Source organism: Eptesicus fuscus, chromosome 1, assembly GCF_027574615.1.
Source record: "Eptesicus fuscus isolate TK198812 chromosome 1, DD_ASM_mEF_20220401, whole genome shotgun sequence".
Taxonomy (NCBI): domain Eukaryota; kingdom Metazoa; phylum Chordata; class Mammalia; order Chiroptera; family Vespertilionidae; genus Eptesicus; species Eptesicus fuscus.
This window is the reverse complement of record NC_072473.1, coordinates 92,927,057-92,939,257: the sequence shown is the minus strand read 5'-3', so window position 1 is coordinate 92,939,257 and position 12,201 is coordinate 92,927,057. Positions and strand designations below refer to the sequence as shown.

The 12,201-nt window shown below is 45.9% G+C and overlaps 1 protein-coding gene across 2 annotated transcripts in view; it reads left to right on the top strand.

Annotated features, from left to right (window-relative positions):
- MTM1 (myotubularin 1) overlaps nucleotides 1-12,201 on the top strand; it is a 116,055-nt gene that overhangs the window by 78,869 nt on the left and 24,985 nt on the right. For both annotated transcript variants that reach the window (XM_054726583.1, XM_054726547.1), the window contains exons 8-9: nucleotides 1,141-1,290; nucleotides 10,181-10,369. In XM_054726583.1, the coding sequence (XP_054582558.1) occupies nucleotides 1,141-1,290; nucleotides 10,181-10,369 (339 nt within the window). The remainder of the gene's footprint in view (nucleotides 1-1,140; nucleotides 1,291-10,180; nucleotides 10,370-12,201) is intronic.

Below are 12,201 nucleotides of genomic sequence, written 5' to 3'. Positions count from 1 at the left end.
GTGACCTTTGTTCTGGATCGGTTATTGAGGCAGAAGAAGAACCATTCAAACGTTTTGCATGGTTTGGAGATCTCTGTAGTATTATGTATTAAAATATTTGTGCCTTATTTTAAGAATGTTATTGACAATATTAAGACATTTTTAAGATCAAAGTTTCTAGATTGAAACAAAACAGTTCCTGTTGAAGATTGCATGCATATATGAACTGTTGAAGGTATTTTGTTCCAGACTGCCATTTCATTCCATCTTTTTTTCTTATAACTTTCTGATGGGACTTATAACTTTCTAATTGGACTCAGCATCAGACTCACCTGTTTGGTCCGTGGTCTATAGGACCAGACCTAAAGAAAAGGTACAATGTCTGTCCCCAAACCAAGCACCCACATAGCTTACTTTTGTGTCTGTATTTGTGTATTTGTGAGTATGGGGAGAGAATATTCCACCACCTCTGGCTCTTGTTCACAATAGATAAAATTTTATGGGTAGATGATAGGGTGGGAAGTGTCTTCCATAGCTCCCTGTGCAGTCTGTGTAGACTGCAAATTACTCTATTTCTTACACAACCTATATGGCAATCACCAATCCAAAACAACTTGATTGAAAAAACTCTTAGGAGGTGGCGAAATGAGCCTCCCCAAGAAGGGTTTTCATTTACTTCCCCTCTGCGACTTTCTTCATATACTTAGCCTCTTTCTACTTTTTGAGCAGACTGAAACATTTACTCTGTTTTGAGTAGGGAAAGGGAGTTTCCTGATCTCTTTTCTATCCTCAATTAGACACAGAGTACATGATATACTTTTTCTAGGTTGGGGGGTACATGGGTAGGGAATGAACTTGCATTTATCTTTATTGTACTAGTAGTAAAGAATAGTTTGATATGAAATAAAGGAAGATCTCAAATTCAAGAGAATCTTTATTTACCAATGACAGTTTAGAACTATGGAAACCACCAGTGTTTGTCTTGTGTTCTTATGTTGTCTGGATTATTGATTTGGCTCCCTTATTATAAATCAGTAGACTGTCACTACACTGTGGTCAAAGATGCATTTGCAAATTCTGCTAGAATGAAGAAAGGAGACCCAAGGCTAATGCAGAGATGAAATCATGCAGTACTTACTTGGACTTCCTTTTTTCCTGCAGGGCTTGCCCAATCACCACTGGAGAATAACTTTTATTAATAAGTGCTATGAACTGTGTGACACTTACCCTCCTCTCTTGGTGGTTCCATTTCGTGCCACGGATGAAGATCTTAAGAGAGTTGCAACTTTCAGATCCCGAAATCGAATTCCAGTGAGTATGCAATTAATGTTGTTGTTTTTTTCAGAGTGCCTTTTATTCCATAAGAAGGATAGTTAAGTAATTCAGAGAAACACTCTAGGATTTTAATCCAACAAGTAATTGTCAAGTGCCTTTTGAGTGCAGAACACCAGGCTAATTGGGAAAATAAGAAAGACAACACCTGCCTTCCAAGAGCTCACAATAAAGGATGGGGAATAAACACAAGTAATTCTTATTCAAGGGAGGGTACAAATACTACCATCATATGTAAACCAAGTGCTGGATGGACGGAAAGATGGTAGGACAGGGTCTTTGTGGTTTTCATCTTTGTAGCACAATACCCGATATATGATAGGCTCTTGATAAATGTCAGCTGAATCATGCTGGAAACAAGGTACTATCTTATGTTATTATAGAGTATTTAAGTACAGGCTTTTATGTATACTCACCTTTATTAGGATGTGGTTATCCTCATCGTATTTGCAAGTTGCCTTAATGCCATTTGAAAACTGGGGCCAAGTACAGATTACTCCAAACTGTATACATATAATTTCATGGGACCTAGTTCCCAAAGTTTCCTTTGCTTCTTAAATATATTTTTAATTATTTATTGTTTAAAGTATTACATATAGCATTCCATATGTCTCCTTTTTTCCTCATTGGCCACTCCCAACCCCCAGAACATCCCCTCACCCCTGCTTCTTAAATATGTATGTACAAGTCATACTGTCTTCTGTGAACATAAATTTTATTGACTAAAATTTTAGAGAATGTTTTCCCCTCTGTTAATTTTCACAGCATCCTATCTAATAATAGAGTAACATGTAAATTACCATCACTCCGCTACGCCCACAATTGGGCGGCGGGAGGCTGGGGGGTGGGACTCGGGGTGGCCTATCCGGCCATTGAGAGGCACGGATCCGCTGCCACTGAGGAGGTCTACCCTGCTGTTGAGAGGCGCAGGGGGCGGGACTCCGCCCCCTGCGCCTCTCAACGGCCAGATCCGCGGCCGCTGAGGGGGCCTGCCGCGGACACCCAGCTGCACCTCTCAATGGCAGGGTAGCCAGGTGTCCGCGACAGCCCCCCTCAGCAGCCGTTGAGAGGCCCCCTGCGCCTCTCAACAGCAGGGTAGCCCCCGTCAGCGGCTGTGGACCATCAAAAGTGGGGGAGCTGGATGCAGATGACCCAAGGACCACACTTTGGGAACTGCGGCTCGGGCGACGCAGTGGCGACCTGGAGCGTGCTCAGCGCGGTCCCCCCGGCGGTCTCCGGCTGAGGGGGCGGCGCCACTGGCTGCCGAGCACAGACAGACGGGCCTCTGTGAGACGTGGGGTGGGGGACTCCGTGCTTGCTGGCCTCTGAGTCCTTCAGGAATCTCGGTGCCCCGGGGGCGGACGGGTGCGCATACTCAGCGACCGGCCGCCGCTGCGGACCCAGGGGCCGGCGCGGCGACGCCGGACCGGCCCGCCGCCACACACCGGGCGCACCGGAGCTTTGCCGAGCAGCCGACCGACGAGTTCTGCGGCAGCCGTCCTGGAGCTCTGGCAGGATGGCCGGGGGGGTTACTGGGGGGGGGTTGAACGGCGGGAATTGGGATCGGGAGGACGGGGCCCCGCTGGGACCCGGATGCGGGCGGGGTTGCGCGCCTCTGGGCTCGGGAGTGGTCGCGCGCCTCCGGGTATGGGTGGGGCCTCGCGTCCCCGTGCCAATGGGGCCAGGTGAGGCCGGATTCCGGGTCCGGGTGAGGCCAAGTGCCCCTGGACCCGGATGACGCTGGGTCCCGTGCCCGGGTGAGGCCAAGCACCCCTGGGTCTGGGAGAGGCCAAGCGCCCCTGGGTCCGGGTGAGACCATGTGTCCCTGGATCCGGGGGAGGCCTTGTGCACCTAGGTCCAGGTGAGGCCACATGCCCCTGGGCCTGGGAGAGGCCATGCACCCCTGGGTCCGGGCGAGACCATGTGTCCCTGGATCCGGGTGGGGCCTCGTGCACCTAGGCCCGGGTGGGGCCACGTACCCCTGGGTCTGGGGGAGGCCAGGCGTCCCTGGGTCCGGGTGAGACCGTGTGTCCCTGGATCCGGGTGAGGCCTCGTGCGCCTAGGCCTGGGTGAGGCCACGTGCCCCTGGGTCTGAGAGAGGCCACGCACCCCTGGGTCCGGGCGAGACCATGTGTCCCTGGATCCGAGTGAGGCCTCGTGCACCTAGGTCCAGGTGAGGCCACGTGCCCCTGGGTCTGGGAGAGGCCAAGCGTCCCTGGGTCCGGGTGAGACCGTGTGTCCCTGGATCCGGGTGAGGCCTCGTGCGCCTAGGCCTGGGTGAGGCCACGTGCCCCTGGGTCTGAGAGAGGCCACGCACCCCTGGGTCCGGGCGAGACCATGTGTCCCTGGATCCGAGTGAGGCCTCGTGCACCTAGGTCCAGGTGAGGCCACGTGCCCCTGGGTCTGGGAGAGGCCAAGCGTCCCTGGGTCCGGGTGAGACCATGTGTCCCTGGATCCGGGTGAGGCCTCGTGCACCTAGGTCCAGGTGAGGCCACGTGCCCCTGGGTCTGAGAGAGGCCACGCACCCCTGGGTCCGGGCGAGACCATGTGTCCCTGGATCCGGGTGAGGCCTCGTGCACCTAGGTCCAGGTGAGGCCACGTGCCCCTGGGTCTGGGAGAGGCCAAGCGTCCCTGGGTCCGGGCGAGACGATGAGTCCCTGGATCCGGGTGAGGCCTCGTGCACCTAGGTCCAGTTGAGGCCACGTGCCCCTGGGTCTGAGAGAGGCCACGCACCCCTGGGTCCGGGCGAGACCATGTGTCCCTGGATCCGGGTGAGGCCTCGTGCACCTAGGCCCGGGTGAGGCCACGTGCCCCTGGGTCTGGGAGAGGCCAAGCGTCCCTGGGTCCGGGTGAGACCATGTGTCCCTGGATCCGGGTGAGGCCTCGTGCACCTAGGCCCAGGTGAGGCCACGTGCCCCTGGGGCTGGGAGAGGCCAAGCGTCCCTGGGTCCGGGTGAGACCATGTGTCCCTGGATCCGGGTGAGGCCTCGTACACCTAGGCCCGGATGAGGCCACGTACCCCTGGGTCTGGGAGAGCCCAAGCGTCCCTGGGTCCGGGTGAGACCATGTGTCCCTGGATCTGGGTGGGGCCTCGTGCACCTAGGCCCAGGGGAGGCCACGTGCCCCTGGGTCTGGGAGAGCCCAAGCGTCCCTGGGTACGGGTGAGACCATGTGTCCCTAGATCCGGGTGAGGCCACGTGCCCCTTAGTCCGGGTGAAGCCGTGCCCCTGGGTCCGGCCGAGACCAAACCAGAGGGAGTCGGACCTCCGTTACCACCATTTGTCCACCATCCAGAGCTGAGGGGTCAGTGCTGACATGTACACATAAGGAACTGGTGGACATTGAAATTGGGTCTCAAAAGAACTGTTGGTCCAGAAAGAAACTCACTACAGACTGATCCATCTGCCTATCAGCATAACTATTATTGCTCGTCTCACATTCAGTTCTCATAAGTATATATCTAGTGACATATGATCTCGCTCATCTAGGGGAAATGATGAACAACATAGACTGAGGAACAAGAACAGAACCAGAAGCAAGGAGGCATCGATCGGACTATCGGGCCTCAGAGGGAGGATAGGGGAGGGTGGGGGGAGGGGGAGAGTTCAACCAAAGGACTTGTGTGCATGCATATGAGCCTATCCAATGGTTAAGTTCAACAGGGGGTTGGGGCATGCATGGGGAGGGGGGGGATGGGAATGGGGGGATGAGGACAAATATGTGACACCTTAATCAATAAAGAAATTAAAATTAAAAAAATAAAAAAAAAGTGGGGGAGATGGGTGCGTCTGCTCCAGCACCAGGCCTTTCAGAAGCCTCCCCCGAGCCAGAGGCTTCTGAAAGGCCTGGTGCACCAGCGGACAGGCACCCAGCTCCACCGCGAAAAGCAAAAGTGTGTAGGGGACCCTACACGTGCATGATTCAATCGTGCACTGGGCCTCTAGTGTCATAATAAGTACATTGTTTTGTTTTGGTTTAAAAACAAGGGTTGAAGAAATTAAGGTTTAATGCCACCTTGCATTTAAATCCCAAGTCTAGATATTTTTATCCTTAAAAGGACATTTGTGTGAAATGTTTATATACTGTCAAAAAATAATTGCAACTTTTAAAATTCACCTGGTTCTCTAATTATGAGTGTCTGTTCATATCTTCATTATATATATTGTACTTGAAAGTATGTTTTTTAGCTCATTTTGTTAGAACACGGTGCTAAGGAAGCTAGTTACAAGTTCACTACTCTTGTTCTCTATTTGGACATATTTTTCTGTGCCATAGCCACAAACTCCACACTTACCCTGGCAATCTGTCTTGCTAATACGTGCCTTGTCCACAGGAGAACTGGATTAGGGTAGTGTGAATTGCTTTTATTCACTCCTTTATTCAGTTAATGTTTATTGAGCATCTACTGTAACAAAGGTGTGTGTGTGTGTGTGTGTATGTGTGTGTGTGTGCATGCGTGTGTGTGTGTGCGTGCATATGCATGTTTCATGGAATTTGAAGCAGGAGGGGAAATGAACCAATTGTGCCCAGTCCCTTATGCTCAGGCTACCATCTTAATCCAGTAGTTTCCATTATTCTGTGTGAATGAGAGCCCACTGTAGAGCAAATAGAATGCTTAACTTTTTACTTGTTGAACTATTTTATGGGTCCTTCTTACTTTATGATGGCCACCAATTGGCATTTATTTTTCCTAACAAAACTGAGGCTAAGCTGTCTATTATTCCTATATCTTTATAGATTACTAGGCTTAATAATATTTAATAGTACATAATGTACTCTTTCTGATGTACTTTCTAACCCCTAACTCTTGACTGTAACCCAGAAAACATACTTGCTTTCAATGAGAAATCATTAATACTTGATATTTAGTTTTTAAGCCCATATAAAAATACAAGAAGAATAGATGAGAAAGCAGTCTTGAAATTAGAAAAAACTTATAAAATATCACTGATTAATAAAATAATCCACATGTGTTAATGTTTCCATTAATGGATACATACTCCTTTATCCTCAAGCATGTTTATTTTATTGTTATGAAAGTCTTTAACATAAGTAAAACATATTTTATTTAAATATTTTAGAAAATACTAATAAGCAAAAAAGAGTCTGATGTCTTATAAGAATCACAGTTAACATTGTCGTATATGTCCTTCTAGCCTTCCTTCTATGTATGCATATTTTTATTAGAAAAAGTAAAATAATTCTGTAATCTTTGTCTTAATATCTTTTTTTCTACATGGCATTATCCTGGAAATAAGTTTCCACACTGATAAATATCTACTCGTAGGCTAGTATGTAGATACTAGAGGCCCGGTGCATGAAATTTTTGCACAGGGAGGGGGGTGTCCCTCAGCCCATCCTGCATCCTCTCCAATCTGGGACCCCTCAAGGGATTGGGCCTAAATGGGCAGTCAGACATCCCTCTCCCAATCCAGGGCTGCTGGCTCCCAGCTGCTTGCCTGCCTGCCTGCCTGCCTGATTGCCCGTAACCACTTCTGCCTGACAGCCTGATCACCCCCTAACAACTCCCCTGCCAGCCTGATCAATACCTAACTGCTCCCCTGCCAGCCCAATTGCCCCTAACTTACCTCCCCAGCTGGCCTGGTCACCTCTAACTGCCCTCCCCTGCCGGCCTGGTCGCCCCTAACTGTCTTCCCCTACAGGCCTAGTCACCCCAACTGCCCTCCCCTGCTGGCCTGGTCGCCCCTAACTGCCCTCCCCTGCAGGCCTGGTTGCCCCCAATTGCCCTCCCCTGCAGGCCTGGTCCCTCCCAACTGCCCTCACCTGCTGACCTGATTGCCCACAACTGCCCTCCCCTGCTGGCCATCTTGTGGCGGCCATCTTGTGTCCACATGGGTACAGCCATATTGTGTGTTGGCATGATGGTCAATTTGCATATTGCCTCTTTATTATATAGAATACCACAATGCATTTAATCAGTTTTCTTTATGAGTCATCAAGGTTCTTAATAATTAATCTTTTGCTATTATAAACAGTGCCATGATAAACATCTTTTGGTGGCTAACTCTTTGAGTATATCCTTAATTATTTATGTCTATTAGATACTTTAAGAAGAATAACCCAATATGGTACCATATACTTTAAAAGTACTCATAGTAGTTGATATTGTGAAATTAGCATTATTTGTACCAGGATACAGCAAGCATCCTTTTTAAAGTTAGTTGAGATCCCAAAAGAAAATGAAAGTAAGAGGTGAAACAATTCATAAGAGTAGCATTTCTTAACCTTTTGCACTCGGATGTCGAGTGTGACTCGACACGGTTAGCATCAGTAGCAGCTCTTTTTATACTCTTTGAATGTATCAATAATTTGAAATATAAAAAAATCCAAATAAATAAGTTTGTATGAAAAGAAACTCCAGTTTTTTATTCTACTGCCGTGCTTTGTAAAATCTGGGGTATTTAAAAAATTAAATCCCGAGTAGAATAAAGGAATCGAGAAAAAAGCAAGCGAGTGCAAAGGGTTAATATAGCATGGTGATTCTAGTCTTAAATCTCCCAAGCACAGAGAATAAGGGTGAAAGAGAGGAGGGCATTAGTGGTACAGAACAGTTTCTTGCATTTAACTTCATTTAAATTTAAAACTTGATGAGGGTCATTTTCAAATAATAAATCTCTTGTATCTGTAGTTATTTGCTGTTTAAAACTGATCTCAGATCAAATCAACACATTACACAATATTATATGTCAATTATATTTCTATTAACCTGAAAATTCAATTCAATTATAAAGTAGAGGCCCGGTGAACAAAATTCATGCATTGGGGGGGGGGTGTCCCTCAGCCCAGCCTACACCCTCTCCAATCTGGGACCCCTCGAGGGATGTCCGACTGCCCGTTTAGGCCCGATCCCAATAAGATCAGGCCTAAACAGGCAGTCGGACATCCCTCTCACAATCCAGGACTGCTGGCTCCCAACTGCTCGCATGCCTGCCTTCCTGATTGCCCCTAACCGCTTCTGCCTGCCAGCCTGATCACCCCCTAACCACTCCCCTGCCAGCCTGATTGATGCCTAACTGCTCCCCTGCCAGCCTGATTGCCCCTAACTGCCCTATCCTGAAGGCCTGGTCACCCCTAACTGCCCTCCCCTGCAGGCCTGGTCCCCCCCCCAACTGCTCTCCCAAGCAGGGCTGGGTCCCCCCAACTGCCCTTCCCTGCAGGCCTGGTCACCCCCAACTTCCCTCCTCTGCTGGCCTGGTCACCCCTAACTGCCCTCCCCTGCAGGCTTGATCACCCCCAACTGCCTCCCTTGCAGGCCTGGTCCCTCCCAGCTGCCCTCCCCTGCTGGCCATCTTGTGGTGGCCATCTTGTGTCCACATGGGGGCAGCCATCTTTGACCACATGGGGCAGCCACCTTGTGTGTTGGAGTGATGGTCAATTTGCATATTACTCTTTTATTAGATAGGATACATAAAAGTGATCTCATGTCTTTTATCTCTCTTTAAGAAAAGGCTATAGGAAGTAGGTAGGGTAGGTCTCCTCTCCACACTGTAGATTACAAAATGGAGGTTGAGTAAGGGCCAGTGCTTTTTCCCAGGGCCACACAATTCTGAGCCTTTGGACTCTTAGGGGCCACAATGGTGTTTTTAACTGGTCTCTGGCATGGCACAAAAATTCAATGAATGAGTATTCATGTTATCATATAATCATTCTCACCAGCCCATTGTCATTATTATGCACATCAGTTTTTATGAATATCAATGCTTGTCATTTGCTTTCCTGGAGTGGGTGACTTCAAAAGACAACAGTGTATTTGGCCTTGTATTAAGTGAGCTCAAATTGTTGTTTCTTTAGCTCTTGTGTCTGCTTTTCATAGTTTTCCATATCTGACTTTACTGGCTGCTGGCCTGCCTCTAGATGCTAACTCAAGCTAGCCAGCCCCCTGCACTGCACTGAGTACTTTACCTGCAGTCATTCTTCCTTCATCCTCACAGCAGCACCATGGGATAAGATTACTCCCCATTTGATGAAAGAGGAAAGAGAAGCAACAGAGGCTATGAGCTCAGTATGCAGGTTAGAGCCACCCCCAGCGCCCATGCTATTACCCAACACTTTCACCTCCTGGCTCCTTTTGTGTGCTTTTTTTTAAAATAGCTTTTTTGAGGTATACACCAAACAATTCACCCATTTAAAGTGGACAGTTTTGTAGCTTTTGGTGTATTACATTATTAGCTACCTTTTACAGTTACTTTTGGTTCTGTGCTATGACCTGGGAAACCAGCTATCAAATGTTCTATTCGTGTGCATAAAATTAGAGAAGACTGGATGAGAGTGAAGGCTGGAAGAGCTCTCCTAAGAGCCAGGTATCCATGCTTCATTGTAGAGACTCCGGCAGCTCTTTTGGCTGTCCTGACATCTTTTTTGCTTCCCTTGGGTTATCTCCGCCCCTCATATTATTCTAGAATTGAGACTGTTGGGAAAATGGCTTGCAGATGTGAGTTGTTATTATAGAAACAGGTTATATCAGAGGTGATTTACTTTACCTCTCACTTTTTGCTAAAGTTGTTTCTTTGTGATGATAAATCCAATGCAAGCTATAAAACTGAAATAATATCAGAAGCTTTCTACTTCCTTTAAGTGATTTAACATTTTTTAGTCAAGTATGTAACTTCTATTAGCTGTGGTACTAATTAAAAAGGACTAGTAAGGCAATTGGTTATTCTAATTGTCTCTTAATAGAGACATTGCTAAATGTGTGTTTCTGGGCACACACAGTGAAATCATAGGTGAATAAATATTCCATTTCAGCAAAAGCAGATTCACTTTATCATGATTGTTAGTGCTTTATTTTTATAGTTTTAATTGTTTTGAGATTTGTTTTAATAGCTCAAAATTTCTGTACTAACTATAGGTGCTATCATGGATTCATCCAGAAAACAAGACAGTCATTGTACGTTGCAGTCAGCCTCTCGTCGGTATGAGTGGTAAACGAAATAAAGATGATGAAAAATATCTTGACGTCATCAGGGAGACTAACAGACAAATTTCTAAACTCACGATTTATGATGCAAGACCCAATGTCAATGCAGTGGCCAACAAGGTGAGTATATTTAATGACATGTAGAAACATCTTATATACAGTGTATGGTGTTTCACATGAATGTTTTTGCCATATCACGACAACATGTGGGATTAAATTAATAGTTAAACTTAGTTTAAATAAGAAAACTAGATCACTGAGCAAGAAAGTTTTAATCACAAAATGTATCTTAAAAGTTGAATATATTACAATCAAATGAAAACATTCTTAAGGTAAATTAGGCAAATCTGGAACTGTAATGAACTTGGGTTTTTATCAGAATCTTAGGCAAAAGTTAGAATCTCTTTGGAGCTGTGAGGCTGTTGATGGTTATTCCCAATGTCTATGCTACTGAGGCATCTGTGAGGAGTTATGGGAAGCTGTAATTGTAAAATCCTAAATTTGTTGCTTTATCAAAACAGTCTCTTCATTATATTCATCAGTGTGTATTCTCATTTATGTAAAATAATTCAGGAAATGAGTAGATATATGTATGTGAAGTTTATAATTTCACACACACAATGTTATTATTATCAAAGAAATCTGTCTCAATTGTCTTCATAGCATTCTTAAGCAGAAAATTCCGAGTGCCCCTGAAGTTGACTGGGATTGTCACTGTGAACATCAGTGACTACATAGTGTTGCCTTCCGGAGCTCTCCGGAGGCTGCTGCAAGGTGTAAAGCTGTTTGCCCCGACACTAAATGGCCCCAGATTATGCTATGCTTTTTACGTTTGATTTTTTCCTTTCTGTTTTGTTGTTGTTCTTCTCCCATTACTGCCAGCCATCACAAGTGTTCACAGTGGGCCTGCCCCACATTGCTCATCCCCATTCCACCTTTGAGATTTACTGTTTCTCATCAGCTGTAGGCTTCAATTTCATCATTTTTAATACTTTGCTTATTCTAAGGTCATCTATCTGACATCTTCAATTATTCAGAGCACAAAAAAAGAACCTGAAAGCAAAACAAGTCCCTAAGCAGCTCAGACAGTTGCAGCAGTTTCCTTAGTGGGCCTATGGCATCTGTCTGCGCATGCATCTGTGAGAAGGCATGTGTGTGGGGCTCCACTTACGTGGTTGTGCATCTTACACACTGACTCCCGGGGGGCCTCTCTGCCCCTTGCGTGCTCTTGGACCAGCTGTTCGTTACTACAGGTGGTATTTGTTTGAGGAATTAATATGATCTTGAAATTATATGTAAACTAATCAGGAAGTGTAATCATTAAGTAAATTAGGAATTATAAAAGTAAAATATTTTTGAAATAAAGTCAAAATACACCCCCTAACCACTCCCCTACTCTTCTTATATTATCCTTAACTTTATATATTAATTTTCCTGGAATTCAGACTTGTATACATGTAGAAAATGCAATATTTTCATGTATACATTTAGCCTGAAACAGATATAGCATTAAAATGAGGTATTTAGAAAGAATATTTTAAAATATTAAAATGTGTAAAATGCATACATCATATAAAGCTCATTTTTATAGCAGTAGAATTATTGAATGCCTTTTTAACACTCGGGAAATATGCCTGTGTTTCTAGTCCCCTTAGGAATGAAGGGAAGAAAAAAAATAAGGAAAAATACCTAGGCTTTAAAGATCTCTGCATCATTCTTTAAAAAAAAAACACACTCAGATCCCCCTCCTCTCTTGGCTGTGTCTCTAGCCTAGTCATCTATATCCATAGCAACAGGCCCTTGGACCTGTATGTCGGCATACTAGGCAGTCTGGGTTGTTGTTTTTTTGCATTGAAAAAAAGAACACTGAAAAGAATATTTCACAACTAACCAGAGATGGAGAATTTGCACTTTTAAGAACTTAATCTGTGCCTGACTAATTTATCTTACCC